The 26,575-nt window shown below is 41.8% G+C and overlaps 1 protein-coding gene across 4 annotated transcripts in view; it reads left to right on the top strand.

The window, feature by feature from the left end:
* Window positions 1-26,575, top strand: part of Ttc33 (tetratricopeptide repeat domain 33) — a 37,244-nt gene that overhangs the window by 1,605 nt on the left and 9,064 nt on the right. For all 4 annotated transcript variants that reach the window (XM_021183158.3, XM_021183157.3, XM_021183159.3 and 1 more), the window contains exons 2-4: window positions 2,371-2,592; window positions 21,674-21,755; window positions 26,310-26,441. In XM_021183158.3, coding sequence (XP_021038817.1) covers window positions 2,372-2,592; window positions 21,674-21,755; window positions 26,310-26,441 — 435 coding nt within the window. In that variant the 5' untranslated portion in view covers window position 2,371. The remainder of the gene's footprint in view (window positions 1-2,370; window positions 2,593-21,673; window positions 21,756-26,309; window positions 26,442-26,575) is intronic.

The following is a 26,575-nucleotide window of genomic DNA, read 5'->3' as shown; positions in this document are numbered from 1 at the left end:
GTGGAGGACAAGGACACAAGCTTCAGAGGGCAGCGGTGTGAGGCAGAGGCCACCATCTCAGACTTAACCCTTCCTTATGTGTCCTCAGCACTAGACAGCCGTGGCTCAGCTTGGGAGGTGGGGAGTGGTGGGGATCTCAGCGGTTTGTTAACTTCCATTGCCTTATTGTTCTCAGCTTATCCTTTCCCCATGACTGACGGATTTTTCCAGTGATTTAAAATGAACTTGCCGTCAGTAAGCAAACCAGGTTTTCTGTTATTAATAGATCTGCTACATTGTCTGATGCCCCACGTTAGTCATGTAGAATGCAAGTCCCACGTTCTCACTGCCTTTAGGGACATAAGTACAAGAGAGCTGCCACCTCTTCTTTCCTCTTCTTCCTCCTCCTCTTGTATCCTAGTATCCTTTGAAGGCATTCTGAGCATCCATTTTCCCAGACTGTCTTCACTCTATGCCTCTGGATTTGTGGTCCATAGTAGCCATACTGTCATTTTACCTCCTTGTTTTCCCCTGGGATGATGGATTTATATATGTATATATATAAACACACACATATATGTATATATACATCCATATATACGTATACACACACACATATATATGTATCTATATGTTTACACACACACATACACATACACACATATGTATATAGTAATTTTTGAGACAGAGGAAATACATTTCCTCGTGTTATGATGAGGCCAAGGAGGAATCTTCCATAGCCCTCATTCTGTAGCACAATTTATACTCTACTTTGTACCCAGGATTTCCCAAAACTCACTGCTCTCTGGAGAGCACATGGTTCACCTATATCAGCCTGTGATTGATACTCTGTGATTGCTGTGATCTGTTACATTTTCTCTTGTTTAGTGACAGGCCTGTGACCTATAATTCCTCAATTATGGTAGGACCTTGGGGTTGTCTGTGGGAGGGACTGATAGCCACCCTCACATGTTGCTGTTCTCTTCCTGGAACTTGTACTCCGCTGCAGCCATGTGCATGAGTGATGAACTTGGTGTTGCCTGACTCTTACTGCTGTCTTCCCTACTTCCTCCTTCTCATAATGCCTGTTGTCGGATGATTTCAAAAAGACCTGAGCTTATTGCTTTCTCTTCAGGGTTACAGACTCCTTTAAGAACAGATAAAACCTTACATGCTCCTGAATGCACACAGCATCTAGGATATTATACCCAATCGTAGGGGTTCTCATGTATCTTAAAGCCCAGCTGTGTAGTTCATGAATGACTGGGTTTCTTAGTCTTATTGCTAAGTACTATTGAAGACTTCCAGTGTCTGCCTTGTTCTATCGGCTACTCTTCCTTTTCCAACGTTCACCTATCACACTAGGCCCACAAAGCCATTTTATGTTTTTTTTTTTTTTGACTTTCCCAATAGTTGTGTTGAGTCATTAAGTATTTAAACCTCCTAAAAACTCTCTTGCAGTCAGGTGCAGTGGCACACCCTTGTAATTTTAGCATAGGGGAGACTGAGGTAGGAGGATAATGAGTCCACTCTGAGCTATAATTCTGAGTTTCAGGACAGCTGTATGTATAAATAGTAGGTCTTGTTTCGAAAAGACAAGAAAAACCACTCAAAGCATAAAAAACTTCTATTAAGGAGGCTTTCAGGGTTTGTGAAAGGAGAAGAGGCACAACGAGTTGTCCATGCTTGTCTCCCAGCTTCCTCAGTGACTTGAAGTGAGCTCTGTCATCCGCTCCATGCCACTTCTTATTGTTAGTGACTTTGAAAGAATTCGTTGGTATTATATAGTTTCATAGCAAATACATTGCTGTTCTTAAAGGAAAAGGTTTTTTGAAGTTCAATCCTACTATTATGAAGACAACTAGAATCCAGGAGTGGCTTATTTGTACTGTTGGCTGTCTAGTCTGTATTGTGATTTAGTCTTTTATATGGTAGTCTTTCAGTGTTGTTTTAAAGTCAGGAGTGAGAAGAGCACACTAGGCTCCATTTTGTCTTGTCAGTCTCTTAACCTAAGGTCTGGGTTGCCACCTTTCTTTCCCCCGAGTCCCATCCCTTCTCCCATTTGTTCATTCTTGAAGAAACAGTCTTGTTTTTCTTCACTGTCTGCTTCCTCTCAGCCACATCTGATGTGTTTCTGAGCAAGCGTCACCATATCATGTGTTTTTATGAATTGGCAGGGGCCTGTTGGGATTCAGAGTTTGTCTGCAGGAGCACAGCACTCCCATTAGGAGATGAGGTTAGCAGTAGTGTCCAGATGTCACCTTTGAAATTAGTAGTCCTCGGTGATTGTTACCTCAGCCCACAGGTAGGCGCTGAGAGTCTCCTGGTAGTCTGCGTCCGCCTGCTCATGAGAATACGTTCATTGCAGTTTATGTTTCTGAAATCTTACAGAATGGCTTCCTTTGGGTGGAAGAGGAGAATTGGCGAGAAGGTATCCAAGGCCACGTCCCAGCAGTTTGAAGCAGAAGCAGCTGATGAGAAGGATGCAGCTGAGAACGAGGATGGGAACTGGCTTCAGGCCAGCAAACGGAGGAAGGAAACCCTGCAGGAGGGCTGTAAACAGAGGAGCCAGCAGCTGAAGGATGAAGGGGCTCAGCTGGCTGAAAACAAACGGTGTGCTTTTGGGCTTTTAAAAAAGATTTTCTTTACTTTATGTGTGAGTGCTCTATCTGCGTGTATGTCTGCATGCCAGAAGAGGGCATGTGGTTGTTGGGAGTTGGACTCTCAGACAGTGCTCTTAACTGCGGAGCTATCTCTCCAGCCCCAGAATTTTTTTCTTTTCTTTTTTCTTTTTATAAGTGGAGGACAGTGTACTTTCTCTGGTTCATGATCTCTAATGGAATCATCTGTTGTCTTAGGTAGGGTTTCTGTTGCTGTGATGAAACGCCATGACCAAAAGCAACTTGGGAAGGAATGGGCTTATTTCTTCTTGCTCTTCCAGGTAACAGTCCATCATTGAGGAAAGTCAGGGCAGCCACTCCACACAGGAACCTGGAGGCAGGAGCTGAAGCAGACACCATACTATGGAGGGTGCTGCTTACTGGCTTGCTCCTCCTGGCTTGCCCAGCCTGCTCTCTTGTATCGTCAACCTAGGGGTGGCACCACCCATAGTGATCTGGGCCCTTCCACATCAAACATCAGTCAAGAAAATATGTACCACAGGCTCTCCCACTGGCCAGTCTGGTGGGTATGTGTTCTCAAGTGAGGTTCCCTCTTTGAAAACTACTGTCGTGTCAAGTTGATATAAAACTAGTCAGCACAGATTCATGTTTTAAATATCTGATTTCATTTGTCAAAAAGACATCTGCAAAACTGCCATTTTGTAATAGTTCTATTAAGATCTATACAGTGCTTTATTTTACTCTCTGATGTTCGTCTAGGGAGGTGACATTGTCACTCACTGTCCTCTCACTTTCTCATTGGGTTTTCTTCTGTTTGTGACAGAGTCTTGCTGTGTAGCTTAGCTGAGCTCACCTGCCCTCCCCACCTTAGTCTGTGTAGTGCTGGGATTACAGAGCCATGCTGCTGTACCACTTACCGTTGATTCTTAAGTACTTTTGTAAATGTGGTGGGTACACAGGAACTTGATAATAGCATCTTTTATTCATAGCCCTGCCCTAGCTAAATTTCTACAAATGGACCTGTTTCTTCCCTTATTTCCCCTTGATTTCCTAGTTCCTTTCTCTTTACCTTGTTTAGATATTTCCATGGGAATGAAATGTCTTCACAAGTCAATGGAGAACAGACAAATGTTTCATAGCTGGAAAACAAGATTAGAGGACAATAAAAATGGACCTTAATTAATTAATTACTTAATTAGTGGTGCCTGTAAGAGACAGTCTCTTGAAAACCGGCTCCTACAACCCAGGTTGTCCTCAACCTTTTGGCCCTCCTGTCTTTACCTCCCAAGGACGAGGATTACAGGTGTGAGCCACTGAGTCTAGCTTTATCTGGTGCAGCAGTGCTGGTGAAGCCCTTTCCTAAGCAGGCTACACCCCTAGCCTAGTAAAGTCTAAGTATGGAATATACGTTAATAGAAGAAATCTTGAGTAGGAAAGATTTTTTATTTTTTTGTCTTTTCAGTGTTTGAGACAAGGTGCCAAGGTCTTATGGAGCTCAGGCTGTTGGGACTTGTGATCTTGGTTGTCCCTCCTGAGCGCTGTGGTCATTGGCAGGTGCCACCATCCACTATTCTAGTGTAACTTTTTACATTGACAAATGTCCTGTCTGTATTAAAGTTGATGTATTCTGTATGCCTAGACTAAACCTTTTATTATCATGTATTAACTATACATACTAATGGGTTTCATTGTCTTCATTGTCCTATGTGTAAATAGTGTATGTAATGTATTGTGGTCATAGTCCCCTTCCTGCGGCCTCTCTTCCCTCCACCCTTTGCTGACCCAGTGAATTTCATTAGGGTTTCCATGGGTGCATGGGGTGGATGGCTATAGGCACATGGGTTACTTTAGTGGCTATGTTACTAAAGAAAATGTCTTTACCTCTTCTAGCAAGCATTAGTTACTTATAGATCCTTATGGAAGTGTAACTTTGTTTGTTTGCTTTGAGACAGGGCTTCATTGTGTATATATAGCTTGAACTGCCCTAGAACATGCCCTCAAACTCATTGAGATCTGCCTGCCTCTGTCCCAAGAGCTGGGGGGAAAAGTGTGTGCCACCAAGCTCAGCTTTTGGTTTTAGGGACTGGGTTGCACATGGCCAGGATCCTGATCTCCAGCTCAGGTCAGTACTTCTTCAGTCTGCTGAGTGTTGGGAATCTAGGCATGAGCTCTCGTGCCTTACTAACATCAGCTAAGATCATAATAGTGTAATGCTAGTGTGCGTATTGTTGTTTGTGGTGTTTTAGGCATAAAGGGTTTTCTCTTGGGGCTGGAGAGATGGCTCAGTGGTTAAAAGCACTGATTGCTCTTCCAGAGGTCCTGAGTTCAATTCCCAGCAACCACATGGTAGCCCACAAACATCTGTAATGGGATCCAATGCCCTCTTCTTGTGTGTCTGAAGATAGCTACAGTGTACTGACATACATAAAATAAATAAATTAAAAAAAAGGGGGTTTTCTCTTGGAGAATTTTGCAGATTGTGTTTTACAAGAAACCAATGTTAAGTTTTTCATTTATAAGATTACTTTTAAAATATCTACTGAACTGTCTTTAGAGCTCTCCGTCAGCTCCTGTTACAGTTCATTAACACCGTTGCGTTGCCTTTTCTCAGAACTGCACAAGTGTGAGGAGGAAAAGGCCATTGGTTCCTGCCAGGACAGTCCCTTAGGATGCTCTGTGGTCAAGGAAAGATAACAACCTCAGAGATAACAAAGTCGCTCATGGTTTCTGCCTGTGTTGTAAACCCCTGAGTCATGCCACTAAAATCAGCTCCGTCAGAGGCTTACGTTAGGATCATGAAGTTTTTTCTTTTCTGTTAGCATTTGTTTCAGAATAATGTATACATAGCTTTTGGAAAGTAAACAGAATTAAAGGGATCTAGTAGAATTAAGTAATTTGGCTATTTAAAACCAAACAAAGGTAGAATTAGTGGTTTGAAAAATGCCTGAAGATATTGAATGTAATTGGATTACGTTGAATGATATGCAATGTAAGGAGCAGCAGTGAAATTGAAGTGAGAAGCAGCCACACAACCCAGCTTCTCCCTGTCAGTCACCTTTATCCTTAGCATGTCCTTGAGCTACACTGGCCTTTTTTTCCCCAACAGTATGTGTATGCGTGTATATGTTTGTGTGTGGCTGTGCATGCATATTTGTCTGTGTGAGTGTGGAACCAGACTTACTCAAAACAAGCATTTTCCCAACTGAGCTGTCTCCCGGCCTCTCATCCCTGTAATTCTTTTATAATTGTGTGAGGACCTTGTCCAGTGTGTTTTCCTGCCCTTCAGATTTCTGCACACCAGTTGTTCTCCGCTCTCTCTGGTAGGCAGGCTGCTGGGCAGCAGCACTCTGAGGCCTGCCCGCCTGCTGGCCCACCTGCCCTCCCTCCCTCCTCCCTCCCTCCCTCCCTCCCTCCTCCCTCCCTCCTTCCTTCTTTTCCCTTTCACAGCCCTTTGTTTTTCCTTTTGGTATTTCTGCTGTCTTCAAGTCACTTTACATACTAAGTTACTTGTTTTTATGTCCCTGTGAGTTTCTCTTGTTTTTTAAATTCCTATTTCCTCACTGAGCTTTATTGCGCATGTAGCATTGTTTGAACACATTAATCTGGTCTTGTCCAAATACGTTACTGTCATCTCTCCCCCAGAGAAGGCTTCATTCTTCGATACCGTCTTCTACTGCCTGTTTGATGGTGGCAAGACTGCTTTAGACTTATTTTGCCACTTGAATTTTCTCTTCATAGTATTAATGATTCTTCATGACAAAAGGCCTCCTTCTGTGTCCAGCCCTAAGGATGCCTGATGCTTTTTAGATGGGCAGTTGACTATAATGGTTACAAGTGTGGACATTGAAGTAATTTTACCTCTGTTCAGATCTTACTGTAATTATCATTTCTCTCTGGATAAATTTTGGGCAGGTCATTAACTTCTCTACCAATTTCAGGTTTCCTCATATATAAATGATGACATACATCTTAAAGGTTATTGAAAGATTTCAGAACAAGTTATATTGCACTAAAATAAATGTGTGTGAGATATTATGTATTAGGATTTTTATGGTATTGGTTTATAATAATGCTAAGCTTTTTAGAAGTTACTTTCTTCAATTTTTTTTTTTTGTAGACTTATTTCTAACTCGGATTTGTCTTCCTAAGGTAAAGGGTAAAGGGTATAGTCGCTCCCAACATTTTAAAATTGGTATGTAGTTTCAACCACTAGATGGTGACACTTGCATAGCTAGCTAAGCGGCTTTGTTATTGTGGCATGGGTTTGTATGAGTGTGAAGGCCAAGTGTAACTAGAATTTATCCTGAAGGTTAGTTAGGAAAGTATACCAGCCAAAGTGAACTTGAGTATGTTTTCACCGTGGGACGCACATCCTCTGACTCCAAGCTTCAGGGCATTTGAAGTCAATGGTTTTGCCTCACGTCTCACAAAAGAGTGGATGCAATCAGTGTAGTGCGTGGATTCCTTACTCTCATGTCCTTGGAATGTTATCTGTAGATTATTTGTCTTTGAGCTGTTGTAATGAATACCAAATTCTCATGAAAGCTCTCTCCCCTCCACTTATGCACTGGACTCATCCCTTCTTAGTTCTCAGGGACATTTTCCCTAATTATCTCCTGGTGTCCGTGTTACCCGTTCCTTCCACGTGTCCCTTTTTTAGCTTGCTGGCATGCCTGATACCGTGTTGAACCCCAGCTCTGTAAGTGTCTCTTCGCACCTACTTGGATGCATAAAAAGCATCAAACTTACCAAGTAGAACATGGGAGTTTTACGCAGGGATCTGCTGCTTTCCCATATAGGTGAAAGGCACTGCCATTTCCCCAGTTACTTCAGCCTCAAACCATGAATCAGCTCTCTGGCTTACTCACCTTCTCAGAGCTTTCTGCCCCACTTGCTTATAAGTCACTGCCTGTCTGATAGCTCACTCTGTTTCTGTAGCCATGCAGTTCTGGTTGCTACTGTTGTAATAGACTAGTGAGGCCCCATTTGTAATGCTGAGAGAAAGGCTCTTACCCCTTGACATTGACCAGATGAGACTTGGTGAAATTCTGGAGCAAGTGGTGAGGGTTAAGGCTGTGTGGAACATGCTTTGACTTGTGGGAGAATAGCACATAGGAAAGAGCCTGGGGATCACCCCTCACCCAAGCCCCCGATCATGGCCTCTTTCCAAGACACACTGATTTCATCGGTATCACTGAGAAGTTTCTCATGATAATGGTCATCTAAGTTCATTTGCATAGCTGTTGGCAGCATCCCATAGGCCTGTATTTTCCTTCTCCCCTTTGCCCCGACCCTGTCTTGTTTACTTGAGATCCCAGTAGGGTTCGCCAGGAAGCTCTCACCTCCGGCTCTGTTGTCCACATAACCACTGGACATCATTTCTAGATGCCTTTCTTTCACTCCTCAGGCCCAGCCAAAGTGGGGTTTCTTATACCATATATACTCTTTTATCCACTTTCAGTTTTCACTGCAGTTATCCTGGTCTTATTGGGAGTTATCTCGTCCCTGATTTTTTAAGAAACCTGTATTGGTCTCATTGTGCATGTTTTTATATCCTGATAGCTTATTCTGCTCCCTTGACTGGACACCTTTTAGAAATGTAAGTCATGTCAGTGTTGATAAAGCTATGAATTCTTCACCACCACTACATTAGATGAACACCTCTAACCCTAGCCTGGTAGGTTTTCTGTGGCCATGATTTGGCCTACTTCCCTAATATAATTACTTCCTTTCTCCTTACACTGTAACCGTACTGGTTTGACTTTCTATGTTCTGAACATGACGTGCTTAGTCTTGCCTTGGGCTTTTGCCTTTGTCTGGAATGGACTTTCTTCAAATTTTCATGTTTGTCCCGTCTTGTCGTTTAGGTCTCAGGTTATATACATTCCTTGGGAGAATCTCCTGTTTGCCTATCACCCATTTTGAGAAGATACTTGGTCATTACATGTCACATCCCTCTTTAAACCATGGAATTTACATTGGAATCTTTTTCTCATGACCTTTTCCCCAAAAAGTACTTTAGAAAGTTCTAGAAGAATAGTAGAGACCTTTTTTATCCTCGCCCAGAAAAAGTGACCTATAATATTTATTAAATATGCCATTAACTAAATAGCTCACTGAATTGTAGTAAATTAGAAATACAGTCGGGAGCAAAGTAACTAAGCATTGTGCCCTTTCGTCTGGTGAGTGAGCATGTTATCGAACTTACTTGGCTTGGTCACCAGCTGTTCTTTGTCTCACTGTTGGGCATTATCTCACCCTGCCCTGTGTAATCCCTGAGCTATTCACCTTGCTTCCTTCCTTGTGCTAGTTTAGTTCCATGTTGTTAAGGCTGCCTTTAAACTGGCTGAATCAGACTTTGGTCATTTATTAACCACAGTGACTTTAAACCAAGTTTTTATCTTTTACTGTTTCCTATCCAACAGCTGTAATAGGGCTGTGTCTTTTCAGTCTGTTCCAGACCGAAGTTGAATTAGGAGATAGACTGCAGGAATTGGGAGAGACCACAGACTGACTTATTGGGTGCCAAGCATCCTGTGAGCCCCAGATGGAGGAACTAAGTGGTGCCATTGTTGAGCTGTGGGAAGGATCACCTATGAAATGAACAAGGGCGTGAACAAGAGCGAGAGGGATCTGTTAGGACTGAAGCTCTTCATTGCTTGCTTCACCTTAACTGTTGGAAAATAGCTCCTTTGCTTTTTAAATGTTTGTATATTTAGGCAAGAAAGGTCTTACCTGGAAGCATTGATTGAATTTTCAAAATAGAAGTGGTGGTGAGAAGCCGTTCTTTTCTTTTTGCTTTACTTTTGTGTTCCATACAAATCTGTAGGTGTGTTTGTACATGTGTGCGTGTCTCTGTGTGTATGCATGCATATCTGCCTAATGCAAAGAGGAAATAGAAAGAGTTAGAGTCACTGTTGTGGTGAATTTCCTAGTTTATCTTGTTCTCTGTCTATGGGCAGCTTTGTTGGGTGGTGACATGGTAAGTCCTCTTCCTTTGCAGCACTGGGGCAGTGACATTTTGAGCAGTGTAACCTTTTGACAGCTGTTTTCCTCATAGGCTCTTAACATCCCTGACCCCGTGTGGCCCCTGCCACGAATTCCTTAAACACATGTGGTGACAGTTGAAAAAGACCTCCATGAATTTCCATAAATGATACATGCTGCATTGTAATAACTGCTTCTAGTTTTTTTAGGCAGATAAGAACATGTGAAGTTAAGAGGACATTTGGCTAACCCATCAGTAGCTAGGCCAGGCAGAGATTGGCGACCAAACCATTGCTTGTGTTTGAAAGTAAATGTTTTATAGTGACAGAGCCATGCTTATCTGCTTCTGTCACGTCTGTGGCTGATTTGTGACACAATGGTAGAGCTAAGTAGGTGTGACAGAAACTATCCTGCTCACAAAGTCTAAAATACTCACTAGATTGGCTAACAACATGCCATCCTTTGCTCTAGAGACCAGAACCCTTCAAGGTAAACATCTCAGAGCTAAGACCTCTCTGCTCTACCTGGATCTTTGTCCTTCTGTCCTCTCCTCTCCTCTTCCCCCCACCCCCCACCCTTCTCTTTTCTCTGTTCTTTCTCTCCCTACTCACAATCTTCTGTCTTAAGAGTTTTATAATTCTGGTTACTGAAATGATGAGATGGACTAAAGTAAGAATGGTGACTGCTTCTTGTGTTTGAGGGAAGAGCTTGTTTTTACAGCCCCAGCACACCACGGTGTTACTTCCTGGTCCCTCTTAGCATTTCTTCTATGCTTCTCTCTGTTTTCAGAAGTCTTATGGAGCAGGTAGGACAAATGGAGTGGATAGAAACTGTGATATTAGTGTCTTTTAAGTGCTCAGACATTTTCCATTTTCTGTGGGCTTAAAAGAATTAACACACACACACACACACACACACACACACACACTATGGGCCTAAAAGAATTAACACACATACATACAAAAAAATCCAAACACCTGCTCAGGCCAGCTGTCATGGCATAGTCAGGAGGCAGAGGCACGTAGATTTCTGAGTTCAAGGCCAGCTGGTGTACAATAGTGAGTTCTAAGCAGCCAGGGTGGCAGAGTGAGACCCTGTTGCAAAACAACCCCCCCCCCCCCCCAAAAAAAAAAAAAAAACCCTACTCTGATTTCCGAGTTCAGAAAAAAGTACCCAGAAGGACTAGAGGAAAATTAAGTAAGACATTGTTGAGGTCGTTGTAGAAGGCACTGTGGCCTTGGAAGAGCTATGTTACACACTGTACTGTCTTGGGAGGATTACTGCCATCAAGTTTGGGACTGGTCCTGTAGCTTCTCTCAGATTTTGCTCTGTAAATTAAGGGGAGCAAGTCATACCACGTTTATAGGACTTTGAGTACTAAAGACAATTGTATGTTAAATAATTGTATCAACTCTCTCCCTTTTCAAAACGTCATAGAACAGAATATACATTAAAAAGATAAAAAACATAATATTCTTAAAAATGAAAGAGTTACTCTGAGGTCAGTCAGGTGGTATCGTGGCTAGTGTGTGGTACCATCAGCAAAGGCCAGCAGCAGGAAGAACAGTGCTTTAATTTAACAGAGAACATCTTTATGGATCAAAAGATGACAAGGTAGAAAAGACAGTCCTGATGCTGGGTGTGTTTTCACTAGGAGCTCTGTTCAAACAAAGGCATTGTAAGTGGCTGGGCTCAGAGCAGAGGTGTGCTGAGCAATGTAGACAAAAGATTGGCACACCTGCAAGGGCTAACTTGAATTTGCTACCACTGTATTAGAAAATTTACTGCTATAGTATTTGTAAGGAATTTGTGAATGGAAGGATTATTGTGAATTCCAAAGAAGGAATAGACTTTCCAGTTCCCAGCTTTTTCTGTTGTCAGTAGTTACACTGGGAACATTGTTGAGAGAGGCTTGGAAGCACTCACAGTCTACCTAAGAGGCAGAGCACTTACTTTTCATGAGATGCATGGTTACTACCCTGTGGATAAGCGGCATAGTAGCAACAGACTGTTTGATGCTCTGTCACACTGGTGAGAGTCACACAGAAAGCGTGTGCACGTAACCAGAAATCAGCGCTTCGGGCTTTTGAGCGGCTCATGCATTTTCCCCTCTATTTTCCATTTCATTAATCATATTTCTAATGTTCTGCTGAGATATATGTTACATTAGTGTATGTGTATTTTGTATTGTAAGTTTCTGGATGTAATTTATTAATCTTCTTAGAGTTTGCATATTCATCTGATAGATGTGAAAGTCTTCAGTAATCACAAGGATGGATTCTCTTACATTTTTAAATTCTCCAGATAGGCCCAGGTTACATTTTAATTTTGAAATTTAATGCTTCAGACTAGTCAGAGGCAGCAGTTTTCTAGTCGTGGCCTGTTCTGCATCATCCCATGTCATAATATAATAAATATCTTCACTCCAGACTGCTCTGTGTCTACCTCACTCCTCCAGAAATGTGGATCCCTGTTAGGGGAGCTGAGTGCCCATCCCACTGCATGCACAGAACCTGGAACAGACACAGAAGCAGATTCAAAGTTTCAATTTATTCTATAAAGTGTTACTGAGAGAGTGCTATTACCAATATTTACCAGGATAATTTTGTACAGATTCATGCCATTGTTCACATGTAGATGTCAGAGGGCAACATGTGGGATTTTGTTTTTTCTTTTCATCCTATAGATTTCAGGGATCAAAGTCAGGTCATCAGGCTTGGGGCGGGGGGGGGGGGCACTGTTACTGCAGAGCCATCTTGCTAGCATGTTCCTTGAATAAATTTGATAAGGGGGGTTTTTCTTATGAGAGAGGGGGTTGGGTTTAATTCAAGGGAAGGAGTGAATTCTATTTATGTTTTTCCATTTGCATATTTTGTGGACTTATCATTAAAATAAGCAGATTTATCATTAAAGAGAAGACAAGGAACCAGGCAGTGGTGGCGCACGCCTTTGATCTCAGCACTTGGGAGGCAGAGGCAGGCGGATTTCTGAGTTCGAGGCCAGCCTGGTCTACAAAGTGAGTTCCAGGACAGCCAGGGCTACAGAGAGAAACCCTGTCTTGAAAACAAACAACAAACAAACAAACAAAGACAAAAAGAGAAGCCAAGGCGCATGGGTGAAGGAGAGTTGCCCTCTTCTGCCTCTCTTCTCTCCACCTGAGGCATGAGTCATGACAGCAGGAAAGCTAACCCTTCCCCTCACTGGCTGCAGCACTCAGGAGAGCCAGATCTTCACTTCCCTCCCCTGGGCAGCACATTAGAGCTGGCCCTGGTGAGCCAGCCCCCAGCCCTTAGGGCATGACAGTGGGGAACACTGACCCTTCTCCTTGTCATCTGTGGCCTTGGGTGAGCTAGCCAGAGCAGTGCTGGAGAGCCTGGCCTGGTGAGGCTGGCCCAGGAGAGCTGGTGGGCTGACCAACTCAGCTCCCCACAAGGTCCAGATCCAGGGCTTTGAGCTGGCTACCCCAGCATCTACTCAGTCTATGATCTGCTGGAACAAGTGAAGAGGCCTGTCCTGCACATCTAAAGCACCAGGACCTCTATGACACAGAGCAACAACAGGATATCTGAGAGGAGTTCCAATGAGGATCCAGTATTGATAGTGTACCAGAAGCCTGAGGCCTCAAACCAGACCAATGACTCATTGCAATGAACCCATACATGTAAAGATGTATGGACAAAAGGATATACTGTGTGACACACTGTGACACACTACAGCTTCCATGACAACATGTGTGTGTGTGTGTGTGTGTGTATTTTAACGTATTTTCTTTTGCAGGGAGGTTGCAATGGTGGAGGGTAGATATGAAGGGATGGGGAGATGAGAGGATATAAAATTCACAAAGAATCAATGAAAACCAAGACAAGACAACTTGCTATGATCACGAGGTTTATTTTTTATCTTTTATTTGGTCAAAATTATTCTGTGACATTGATGTTAATTTCTGTTGACTTCTAATTTTCTGACGTGTGTGAAATGAATGAAAATGTAGTTAGTACATTTATTTAATTATTCCTCTATCCAGAAGTCAAACTTGGAAGATTAAAACTGTGACTTTGTACATATTTCAGAAAAATTCACTTTCTAGTACAGGTTTTCAACCTGTGGGTCATGACCCCTTTGAGGGGTTTGAATGACCCCTTCACAGAGATGACATATCAGATATTTAAATTACTGTTCACAACAATAGTAAAAATATGTAGTAGCAATGAAATAATTTTATGGTTGGGGGTCACCACACCCTGAGGAAGTGTAATAAAGGGTCACAGCATTGGGGGTGGGGGTTAAGAAGCACTGTTCTATGGGTGTACAGGGGATACTAGAAGTGGGTAACTGTAGTTGGTACAGTAAAACCCTGTAAGTTTCTTGTACTAGTAGATGCTGCACCATTGTGTAAATTTGCTTTGGAAGCGACCTTTATCCAGTGTTGTGTGCACCATCTCAAAGCGTCAGCACCTTCCTGCTGTTCCAGTTAGTCTTGTGTACATAGATGTTTGGTTCTTTCTGACTTCATTAGAAGCTTCTGTGTAAATAAGCAGCTTAAATACCGGAAGTGGATTTGTGGTTTAATCCCCATAACTATATAATTTCAGTAAGTGATATCTGCTTGTCTTAGTTAGGGTTTTATTGCTGTGAAGAGACACCCCGACTACAGCAACTCTTATAAAGAACAACATTTAATTGGTACTTGCTTCAAAGGTTCAGAGGTTCCATCCATTATCATTGTGGTGGAAAGCATGGCAGCATCCAGACAGGCATGGCTGGAGGAGCTGAATGTTCTGAAGATTGGCTCCTGTGTGGTTAGAAAGAGGGTCCCATTGTCCACCCCACAGTTACACACTTCCTCCAGTAAGGCCACACCTACATCAAATAGTGCCACTCCCTGGGCCAAGCATGCTACTACACTGCTGAAACTCTGACCAGATTAGGATTTATTTTAGGGCATATTTATACCTTCTCCTTTGCCTAGTAGGACCATACTAGACCTTTCGGTCTGAGCACTATCACCAATTCAGTTTCCTGTCTCCTATATGTGCTTGTCTTATCTGCATATTAAGTTTACCTATTTAGTAAAATGTATTTTTCGCATACTTATAAAATTTTGATCAGTTACCATCCACTACTTCTGCCCCCATGTGAATTCCAATCCCTTTCACTAAATGTATTTTACCTGCAGTCTGTCCTTTGTTGGTGGATAATCACAGGGGGACAAGAATAGCGAGTCCTCTGATGAGTATATTCTCAGCTGATCTCAAACAAGGGTGTGGTCTACCATTGTTTCAGCTGATACTACTATAATTGTTAATCTCTTCGTGGTATTGGACACTGTTTTATAGTTGTGTGCTTTCTGTTGATTTTGTTATTTAAAATCACCCCTAGATCTAGTGTTAAAATGCTGTTACTTAAGAGGGTTTAAAAGCAATGCCCGAGGAGAGAGCACCGAAGCCAGGGGTTGATGAGAGCAGGCAGAGCAAGCAGTATTTCGGGGCTCTGACTCAGGTCTTCACGCTTGTGTGGCAGGTAACTTACCAAACAGGCTATCTCCTACCTCTAGAAAATACTTTGTTAGTGAGAAATTATTCAAAGCTAGTCTTATCTTAAAATTTAAGCATTTGATACTTCTATTTCTCCTTCTTCTTAAAAGGATTCTTAGTGGATTTCACAAATTTATCCTGATGTTATAATATGCCTGTAATTGTTTCAAAGTATTAGTACACTACGACTAAATATGTGTGCTACTTTTAAATGTCAGGGCCCTGGACGTCTCTTTTCACTTTATCCCTTTACTGCTGTGCTTAACTCAGGCTGGACTGTATTTTTCCCTATAAATAGTATCAAATTTATTCATTTCTGCTCTTGCATTCTCTACTTATATTTTTTTTTCCAGATTTCCATGTGGCAAGTTGATTTTTATTTTCCATAATGGTCCAAATAATACCATTTCAGGCAAGTCTTTTGTAACTACTAAGACAGACGGATTCCCCTGGTACTTTTAGACTTCTGATTCTGTACATTTTCTTTACAGCAATCATGTTTATTCAATTACTCATTTCATGTCGTTTTTCATATTAGAATGTAGGTTCTGTATAAGTAGACATTTTGTGTCCTTCATTGCTATATGCACAACCTGTAGCAGCTAATGTGTGTTCACTATATATTTGACTGTGTGAATGTGGGCCATATCAATTTGCTTTGATGATTTTCTTCGAAGGATCTATCAAAGTTTGGTGGAAACAAAAGCAATCTGAAAGTTGATTTGATAAAAATTTAGAGAAATAATGTGCTTGGCAGAAAGCTAAAGGTGACTGAGATTTGTGTACACTGAATTGTTGAAATAGTTAGACAATAATAATAATATCTAGGCTATGTGAGCAAGGGAATCTTGTGATATATTAGAATCAAAGAAAGTAATCTAGATGAGCCTTTAAGCATAGGGCATTTATAATATGATTATCTGGGAAAAGAATAGTCCAGGCAGAGGAAATAACAACACCAATGCCCTAAAGAGATGTATGCCTAGTGTATCTGAGGAATAGCAAGGAGTATGGTCAAAATATGATTAAAGCACACCATGGAAAGGGGCCAAGTCAGAGGGGAGGTTAGAGACAGAAAAGGGAACCAGTCTTTATAGGCCTCTGTAGTCACTGCTCTATTGCTGTGAAGAGACCAATGTGCCTCTAATAAGAGAAAGCATTTAGTTGGGGGCTTACTTACATCTCAGAGGTTTAGTCCTTTACCATCATGGCAGAGAGTACGGTACCATGTAGGCAGGTTGCTGGAGCAGTAGCTGAGAGCTACATTCTGATTCATAGGCACAAAGAAAGAAGAGGGGAGGAGCTGCAGGGGAGAAAGAGAGGGAGGAAAGGAAGGAGGGAGGGAGGGAGGGAGGGAGGGAGGGAGAGAGAGAGAGAGAGAGAGAGAGAGAGAGAGAGAGAGAGAGAGAGAGAGAGAGAGTGAGTGCAAGCGTGTGAGAGTGCACAATGTGTATGTGAAGTGCTTTCTATGGTATTTTTTTTCATTTCAAAATTATTAGTTTAATAAATCATATAAACTTCAATTCTTCATAAACACTTTAACTTAGTCCAAACAATAATGGGATGAATTGACATTTTATGGCCTTTATGTTAGAGAATATGAAATATACCAACCATCTAAAACCTATGATTTGAATCTAACCAGGAAAAAAAATCAAGAAAAGAAATGTCCTAGGGAAAAAAAAAACCCTGAAATCTTCAATAATTTCTTATATAAATACTATAATTTTTATTAATATACATTAATATTTTACTAGCATGTCCCAGGTATACAGCATTTGGAGGCATTTAGAGAGTTACGACCAATGCAATGAGTGGATCTAGTTTGGATTTTGAATCTTCAAAGCCCTCCCTCCAATGACATACTTCTTTCAGCAAGGCCACACCCACTCCAACAAGGCTATGCCTTCTAATCCTTCTAATCTTTCCAAATAATGCAACTCTCTTATGACTAAGCATTCAAATATACGAGCTTTTGGGAGCCATTTTTCCCATTAATTATTTATTTATCACTTTATATCCCCTCCTCACATCACTTCACATATGCCCTCTCTTCTCCTCTGAGAAGGGGGAGGCTGGAGGCCTTTTTTATTCAAAGTACCACAGGCAGTGAGTTTCTCTACTGTATCTTATTACTACTTACTTTTCTTATTTTATCAGTTTGCTTCTCTACATAGTTTCAACTCTTGAGTTTCCTGTTTTCAGATTCTACAAAGAGGAATCTGATAGGCTTATGCCAGTTGGACCCTGCCATAGAAGTTATACAGAGTCAACTAGACAATGGCTTGGCTTATTTGGATTGCATATTTTTCTTTGTTCCAGGTAGCTATGGCCTGGGTGAAAGAACTTGTGGTCTTCCTTCACTTGGAAAAAAGGACTGGTTAAAACCCAGTTTCTAATACCTACCAATAAAGGTGCTACTGAGTAACTATAATATCTCCTATAACTGTATAACATTCAGTCTTTAAGCAAGTATGCTATAGAGAGAATCTTTTGGTCTAAAGGAATGAAGGAATGTTTCATATGTGTATAAAAAGTACAATACATTTAAAAACCGAGGTTTGTGATTTCTTGGGAAACTACCCAGAATTGTGCTGATGCATCATAAAGTTGGGGTAGAGCTGGCAGGTTGCCCACCCTCCTGTGCAGTCTAACAACCATGCTCACATGGGCAGCTCTGATTGGACCTACTGGGCTGTGGAGAAGAGGAGGGAGGAAAAATTGGGAGGGAACCTGTTAGGGGGTGAGGGGTGCTGCAGGAGGGTAATGGGGTGGATGGGATTGTATTTCATGCAAGAAACTCTCAAGAATAGAAAACATGGTAAAACGATACTGACAAAAATCTGAGACGAACAAGGAGGTAGTCTGAGTAATGAGGGGGAGGGTGGCCACACGGTTCCCACGTTATTAGAAGCCTTTCACCTAGAATTAAACAGTGCTCAGGTAGATGTCTTCTCATCGAGGAATTCTGTGAGCTGCAGGCTATGAAGGAGCTGGTCTCGGTGGTTCCTGTAATCTCAGCACTCAGGAGTCAGAGGCAGGTGGATTGGACTTTGAGGCTAACCTGGTCTATGTAGTAAGTTCCAGGCCAGCCAAGGCTATATTGTATAAGAACTGGTTGCAAAGGCCTCTCAAAGCCCAAAAAGGCTCTAACAGTGGTCTAGGCTTACTTATTTCTGTATGATTTGGCTGGAATCAGAGGTTACCGCCTTCCTTTAATTGAACATTTAACTCGTAGTTAAGCTTCGAGCACAGACCAGCCTGGTCTACAGAGTGAGTTCCAAGACAGCCAGGGCTCCAGGGAGAAACTCTGATCGGAAAACCAAAAAAAAAAAAAAAAAAAAAAAAAACAACAAAAAACAAACCTGTGGTTTGACCGCCACGCCTTTAATGAGTATAAAAGCAAACTTTGTAAAGCACACTCGCACTATGCACTCTTTGTGCTTTGTCAAGATGGTATGAGACTTAATTTGGGGTTGGCCGATAGCCTTGGCTGGCCAGTCCATCCGAGAGATCCTCCTGTCTGTCTCCACAGTGGTGATATTTCAAAAGCTTGTGCTGTGCTTGAGGTTTATGTGTGTGCAGAGGAACTGCACTCAGGCCCTCAGGCTTGTGCAGCAAGCACTCTCCTGATGGAGCCACCCCACCCCCACCCCTGGCTTTAGGGAGTCTGGGTCTTTACATACAGCATATTTTCTGTAATGTAGTGGACATGTTCTGAGATGTGGATCACTAGGCAGTTTCATGTGTGTACATGAATATCATGTATAACCTCTGAAGTACATCATGGAGTATACTCACAAAAACTTACGTGGCCTTTTGAAAAGGACGCCTTGTGAGGAAATAGGACCAAGTGTGGCTTAGCATGAGGCTCTGATGTTACACTTGGTGCCTTCAAATCCTACCCGACCCTTGTAGCTGCAGCATTAGCTACATTCGGGAAGGTAGCTTCTTTAATCTTCAGCTCTCTTATTTATGACGTGGAGATAATAACTAGTGCCACCTGGGGTTCTGGTGAGGGTCCAGTACAGTAATGAAGGTCACGTAACTGGCACTGCAGTCCGCTCAGTGACTGTTAGCGTTTGCTCATATAACTCACAAGTCTCTTTGCTGTGTCCAAGTGCAATGGAAAAATGAGAAATATGTTTAAGGCCCACGCAATTATGCATGTGGTATAAAGAAAAATAATTGGACTAAATAACAACCTAGATGGTTTAGGTCAGTCTCTTGAGTTGCCTTTGATGTGCTTAAGTGAGACAGCAAGAACAGGATGTATGGAGTTTCACTTCTGGTGTATGTGCAAGATACAGTAAACTTGCTCTCCTAAGTATAAGAAATGAACTCTAAAATAGCAATAAAAAGTTTGTGAGTTAGATGGGGAGATGACTCAGTTGATAAGAATGCTTGCTGAATAAGCGTAAGGACCTTTGTCCAAATCTCCAGCACTCGTTTAAAAGCTGCACATGTGTGCCTGTAATCCCTGCTTTGTTGACTGAGAGATAGTGGATCCCAGGAGCTCACTGGCCAACTACCCTTACAAAACCTGCATTTTTCAGGCTCAGAAAAGACCTGTCTCAAGAAAATAACATCGACAGCAATAAAGGAGGATGCTGTCCTAATGCCTGCACATACACATCAGCACAAGTGTACACCATGCACACATGCACACACACACACTATTATATGTATTATATGATTAAAATTTATATTAGAGAATATTAGAGAATATGAATAGCAGTTGTTTATTACCAGGTATTATGCATTGTACATACAAAACACATACTGAGAAAGTGAAGGGTCCTGAAAACAACAAGAAATGATTTAAGAGAAGATAGTACGCAATGGGACGTGACAGAGATTGTCAGTGATTCACAGCCTTGGGACTGCAGACGTGCTCAAGTACCTGGAAAGAAGAGCAGTCATTCACATTGCCTAGAGAGCAGGAAACGGAGCACAGCCTCTAAAGACTGCAGCAAGTGTGCTAAGGGCAGCTGTGCAGTCACTCAGGGAGTTTAGCTGCCTGTGGCTACAGCTGAAACGGAGCACAGCCTCTAAAGACTGCAGCAAGTGTGCTAAGGGCAACTGTGCAGTTACTCAGGGAGTTTAGCTGCTTGTGGCTACAGTTGAGATATTAATTGAATACCTGGCTCTCAATCGTAAACTAAAAGGTGGTGGTGTGCGTTGATTATTAGTCTTGTGGCCATGACTAAAGACTTGACAAGAAGCCACTCGAGGGAGGAAGGAGGAGTTTATTTGAGTTCCCAGGCTGACAGGATGCAGCCCATCATTGCAGAGAAGGCGTAATGGCAGTAGTTCCACCCTGGCAGGAGTGTGCTGTTGGGACTTATCATGTCTCACACCCTGGTGGAACAGGACAAAGGGGAAGGAAGGAAGGAAGCAGGGCTGGTATTTAAAATTTTTAGGTCAGACCCCGGTGATCCATTCCCCACTGAGTCACTACCTCTTAAAGGTTCCACAACTTTTCCAAATAGTGCCACCATTTGGACCAAGTGTCCATACATATACCTTTAAGGGACATGACACACTCAAACCATAGCTTACCAGACATTATCTGCTTATTATTTTGGGTGCATTTTACCCATCTTTTAAGCTTGGCGTGTGTTTGTATTATGAACAAAAATAGATATTTGTCCTTTCCATGACTAAAACCATTGGGGTGGGGGAAGGGGTTATTTTGCTTACATCTTCACATCACTGCTCATCGTTGAATGAAGTCATGGCAGGAGCTCAAACAAGACAAGAGCCTGGGGGCAAGAGCTGTAGAGAGGCTGTGGAGGAGTGCTGCTCACTGGCTTGCTGGGCCTACTTGTAGAGAAAGACTGCCAGTCCAGTGGTCCCATTCATAACAGGCTCAACCCGTAATTTAAAAAATGCCCTACAGGTTTTCCTGCTAACAATCTGACCTTATGGAGACATTTTCTGAATTTGGGTTTCCTCTCAGATGAATTTAGATGTGTCAAGTTGTCATAAAACTAGTCAGGACGACTGTCATCTCTGCCAGGTAGATTGCTATAGCAGAACCTAGGCATGGAACTGGACTGTAAGCTTTCAAGACAAATCCTTTAGAGTACATATCCCATCATTGAAGTTAATTAAAAAAGAAAGACATTTGATTTCTCAGCCCACAAATCGCTTTTAAAGAATAATAATAATTAATAATAATAATGTGTAAGTGCTCTGGTGTGTGTGGAGGTCAGAGGACAAGCCTATAGAGTTAGTCCTCTGCTTCAACCGTTAGGTGGGATCCAGGGATTGACTCGGACATTAGGATTTGCCCCTTAGCCATTGTGCTAGCTCAGGCTCCAGAATCGTAGAAGGCGATTTGTAAGCTCTCTTATGTATATTTTGCCCTATTCTCTTTTGTTGTTTTCTCCTTTAATTTCTTTAATTTACCCATGCTTTTTAAACATTATTAGCAATCTTTAATAGAAAAGTTTCCTAGTGGATTATTTTCAAGTTCCTGATTTTTAAATTTAACATGTACTCTGGAAGAGTTAAAATATGATATTAATGTAACTTTAACAACTGCAGATACAAGGAGGCAATTCAGAAGTGGGATGAAGCACTACAGCTAACCCCAGATGATGCCACCCTTTATGAGATGAAATCACAGGTAATATTGATAAGGAATATGACTTTTACTCTGTAATTATGCTGTGGCTGCTCACTGAGCAGTGATGAACTAATTTGTCTGCTCTTTCTCCTCTTTTCTAATACAATTGTTTTTAAACATTTTTAGCATATTGTATATAGCTTTGTTTTGTGTATAAAATTAGAAATGCATTTGCTTTTGCAGTGAGCTCAACTATTATTTCAACCTAGCTCTAAGAAAATGTAACATATAGATAAAATTACTAGTTAATTTTTTAAATAGATGGAAAGTTTCTACATTGCTTATAAATTAGTTGTCTACTAGTACTGTTTTTGTTTTTTTCAAAATGAAAATGTATTGTGTTTTGGAAGATACTTAAAAAAAATGTTATGGGTCTATTGCTTCAGCATCCCAGAGCTGCTGCTAAAGCATGCATTAGTCACTCAGCAAAGATGCTTGAGGAAACCCAGACCTGAGCCGGACTGTGGAAGAGGAAGAGGTTGAGGCTGCCTCTCCTGTACAAATTGCCCAGTTAATGTTACTTGATTATTAATAATTTCTACTCAGAGAGACCTTTCTTAGGGGGCTCATTTCAAAATTTTCAGGTGCTTTGGCTGAATTAGATGTGAGAGCTTAACAGAAACAAGACATTGGGAAGGAGCTGTTACTGCTCCTAGCAAACAGGATTAAATATCTATTGTGGATTAAATATCTATTGTGGATGCTGGAATGAGAACGACCAGGGATGACTTGATCAACAACTTCGCTACTGTGCCAGGTTTGGGATGAAGCCTTCATTGAGGCTTTGCAGGTTGCTGCAGATATCTTTGTGGTTGGCCAGTTTGGTGTTGTTTTTTTACTGTATATTTGGTTGCTGAGAAGGTGACTGTGAGCACCCAGAATAGTGATCGAACAGCATACCTGGGAATCCTCAGCAGAGGGATCATTCTCAGTGAAGACTGTCACAGGGGCTCTGTGGACCATGGAACAAAGGCTATTGTATCTCTGAAAGAAGACCAAACTGAGGACTTGGAGGAAAGAATAATAAAGTAAATTATTAATAAGTCTCAGTTTATTGGCTAACCCATTACTTCCTTTGTGGAGGAGTGTGATAGAGAAATCAGTGGTCATGAGGCAGAAGACAAGGAAGAAGTCTGGAAACAAACCTTAAATAGCAGCTGTTCATTCAGAGAGAGAGAGGGAAGAGGAGGGAGAGAGGGGAGGGAGAGGAAGAGGAGGAGGAGGGAGGAGGAGGGAGGGGAGAAGGATAGTGTGATTTGAAAGAAAATGGCCCCCATGGGCTCCTAGGAGTGGCACTATTAGGAAGTGTGGCCTTGTTGCAGGAAGTGTGTCTCTGTCGGGAGGCTTTGAGGTCTCAGGTGCTCAGGCCAGGCCAAGTGTAATACTCCTTTCTTGCTGTCCACTGATCAATCCAGATGTAGAACCCTAAGCTACCTTTCCATTTTGGTCATGCTTCCTGTTATGGTAACAGTGGACTCAATCTCAGAACTGTAAGCTAGCCCCAGTTAAATGCTTTCCTTTACAAGAGTTGCTGTGATCATGGTGTCTCCTCACAGCACTAGAAGCCTTAACTAAGACAAATGGTGAAAAGAAAAACAAGACTAAGCAAAGGTACATTGGTCAAGAAACACTCAGCAAAAACAATTCTGTTTGGGTCAGAAGCCCTGAGGACATTAGTGATGACGAATGTGGACAAGGGCGTGGCCAGTGGCTGGGAAACAGGCTTGACAGTGAAGCAGGGCATTTGTTTGTTTTTGTCCTAAGACATGTTCCTTTTGATCTCTTTGAAAGCAGAGGGAAAAGGATCACATTAAGTTGCATGCTTACTGTTTGTATCATGGGTATGTGTAAGAAGTGAATCCCTGAGTATATGGTTGTCATTACAGGGCAGGCACATTCCAAGGATCTCCCTCCAAATAGTTCCTGGGATAAGTTGTCACAGCAATATTTTAAATGTTATCAAAATGAATTTGGTTAAAAATTGCTTAGACCTGTTCACTGAACTGGCAGAAGATAAAGACAAGTTTTATGAGCAGTTCTTGAAAAATATACCTTGGAAGTCATTGAAGACTCTGCACTGCAGGAACTTCCCAGGGCTGCTCTAGTCCTTCACCTGCTCGGGGTGAGATGGCTGTCTCGGACTGCTGTACTAGAGTAAAGGAAAGCATCTACTCCATCACCAAGGACTTTGTGCTTACCTTGGCTTTTGGGGAACATCTCCAAAACCATGGTTAGAAATGATAAAAACAGTAAAGCCCATTGATGAGTACTGTGTCCAACAGCTGAAGGGATTTGAGCAGAGGATTTTAGTGTCAGTCAGGGAGAGCATGGAATATCTAGAAGATAAAGAAGAGAAAAAATAGGAAGAGAAAAAGACAAACTTTCTGCAAAAGTGTAGGAAGAACCCTTGGAAATAAACTTGGAAAAGGTAGTAGTCATCCCAAACTTACTGGAAACCTCTCCAGGCTGTCTGTCACAAGTACACATGAATGGACAGGAAACACAGAGTCAGGCCTTAAGAGATGTCAACAGCGAGTTACATGGCAGCAAAGACACACCTGTGGATATGACAGCCACAGCAGTGAAGGACCTGCTCATCTTGCTGCATGAACCTGAACTTTTGCCTTCAGTCTGGAAGACCTTCACACACGTGCCTACAGGATACCCAGGTCATCAGGCTTGGTCTAAGTATTGTGGAAGAGGAAGGAGTCTCTGCCTGGGATAGCCCTGCTGCTGAGACTGAGGAGAGGACGCTCCTGGAAGGAGAGCAGCTTCCTCAGAAGAACCAGGACACAACATTTTCACTAGATAACTTTCATTTCTTGTATTTCCCAGGATTTTGTGTGTGTGTGTGTGTGTGTGTGTGTGTGTATTCTTGTTAACATTTGAAAGAGAATTTATGACGTGATAAACACTACACAATGGTTCTTTCTATTAGTCATTAAAGAAAAGCTAGAAATGCCTTCTCTGGTTTCATCTGGGCTTACTTGAATAGGTTAGTAGAACATTTGCTATAGGAAGTTATGTAACCCATGTTAACTTTGTGATTGATATCAAGATGGATTTCTTAGTGGACCAGACCTTGCCACTGAACGGTTCTGAGATATATCTTGCTTAAAAGAACAAATGTTAAGATAATTTGAGTTCAACTTCTAGGATTTCCTTTCAAAGTTTACACCCTCTCTAGTTATCTCTGCATGTGCTAATCTTAGAAAAAAGTATGTAAACTGAATCTGTCTGATAGAAAGAATTCCCCACAGCGCTTGCTGCCCAAAAGAAGCACTGAGGAACAAACCTTTAGACCTCGCTAGGTCTGGAAAAGCCACTGGAACTTAAGTAAGCTTAAGTAAGGCTTAAGAATGAAAATGAACTTCTCAAGTCACATCTGCCCAAAAGGTAAATACAGACGAGGTAGCGAGAAAACAAATGTGTAGATCCTACTGAAGGCTGGCATAGTTACTACCAGCTAGAAAACTAATGTAGTAAGCCTACTTTGCTAATATTTTGTGGAAAAATTCTATACAGAAAGTCTCTGAGCACCTGAATTAGGTATTTAAGAAATACTAAAAGTCTCAAGCAGAGATGGGCATTGGTGGCACGTGACTGAAGTCCCAGCGCTTAGACAGAGACAAGAAGAAAGACTAAGACAAAGGCCAGTTTGGGCTCCATAGAGAAACTCTCAAAAGTTAAAATAACAAAAGAAAGTCTCTAGAAGAGCATTAAGTGTAATTTTTGACAACTGTTGCAATCAAGCCTTGATCTGTGTTAACAGGCATTGCCACACAATCCTCTCAGATGAGAGTCACATGCTTTCCCAGACTTGAGCTACTTTATTGAGGAGGACTCCACATTAGTTAAGTCCACTGAAGCAGGCTTTGTAAAGCCCTTCACTTGGATGCTTTCAGGTGCAGAGCTAAGATATGTGCAAATTGAGGCAAGATTTATAGTGAGATACACGAAGAACTTAATTTAGAACCTAAGACTGGTACTTGTGTCAGGAATGCTCCAGAATGTTCATAGACCCAAAGATTATAAATGCAAAAAGAAGTTAAGCATTCAGTTCTCCCGTGCTGTGACTGTTCTGGTTTGTGAGGCTTGAAAAGCCCAGTTCTGAGGTCCACAGGCTGTTTGATTTTCTTAACAGGTAGATGTGTGCTTGGGACAGGGTAGTTGGTTAAACAAACTTATTTATCTAGTTTTAGCAGCAAGACTTGAGTGTTCCCTAAAAAGTGCATTGTAAATAGAGTAACTAGAAGTGGAAGCTGGCCTTCAGGTAGCTCCGAGCTACTGTGGCTGGACTACAACCTCTTGGTTTTGACCACATAGACATAGGGATGCTTTATATTTTCATTTAATTTGGGAGTGAAAAAAGGTAACGAATATAAAGGAGGGAATAAAAGTCATGGAAATGCTGTGTGACAGATTAAAATATATTTTCTACAGGAAAATCATTGTTTGTGTATGGTTACCAACCAGTAGTTTGTCAGTTTATTTTACGTATGCTTATGACAGGTTTTTCTTTCTTTTTTTTTTTTTTTTTTTTCTGGCACACAGGTCCTGCTGTCTCTTCATGAAATGTTTCCAGCAGTCCATGCAGCAGAGATGGCTGTCAAGCGTAACCCACACTCGTGGGAGGCGTGGCAAACTTTAGGTCGAGCTCAGCTTGGATTAGGAGAGATAGTCCTGGTAAGGAAATTAGATTCTTATAATGCTCAAATTGAAGTCTATTTTGATCTTCAAAGTCGATATTTTACAGGTGCATGTTACTCCTTACTGCCTGCCCCTGGTCTCCTGTGTTCTCTCTACCCTCCTTTTCCCCT

Source organism: Mus caroli, unplaced genomic scaffold, assembly GCF_978045245.1.
Source record: "Mus caroli unplaced genomic scaffold, Mus_caroli_1 scaffold_16, whole genome shotgun sequence".
NCBI lineage: Eukaryota > Metazoa > Chordata > Mammalia > Rodentia > Muridae > Mus > Mus caroli.
Note: the sequence above shows the minus strand (reverse complement) of the source record. Positions and strands in the feature narration are given on the sequence as shown.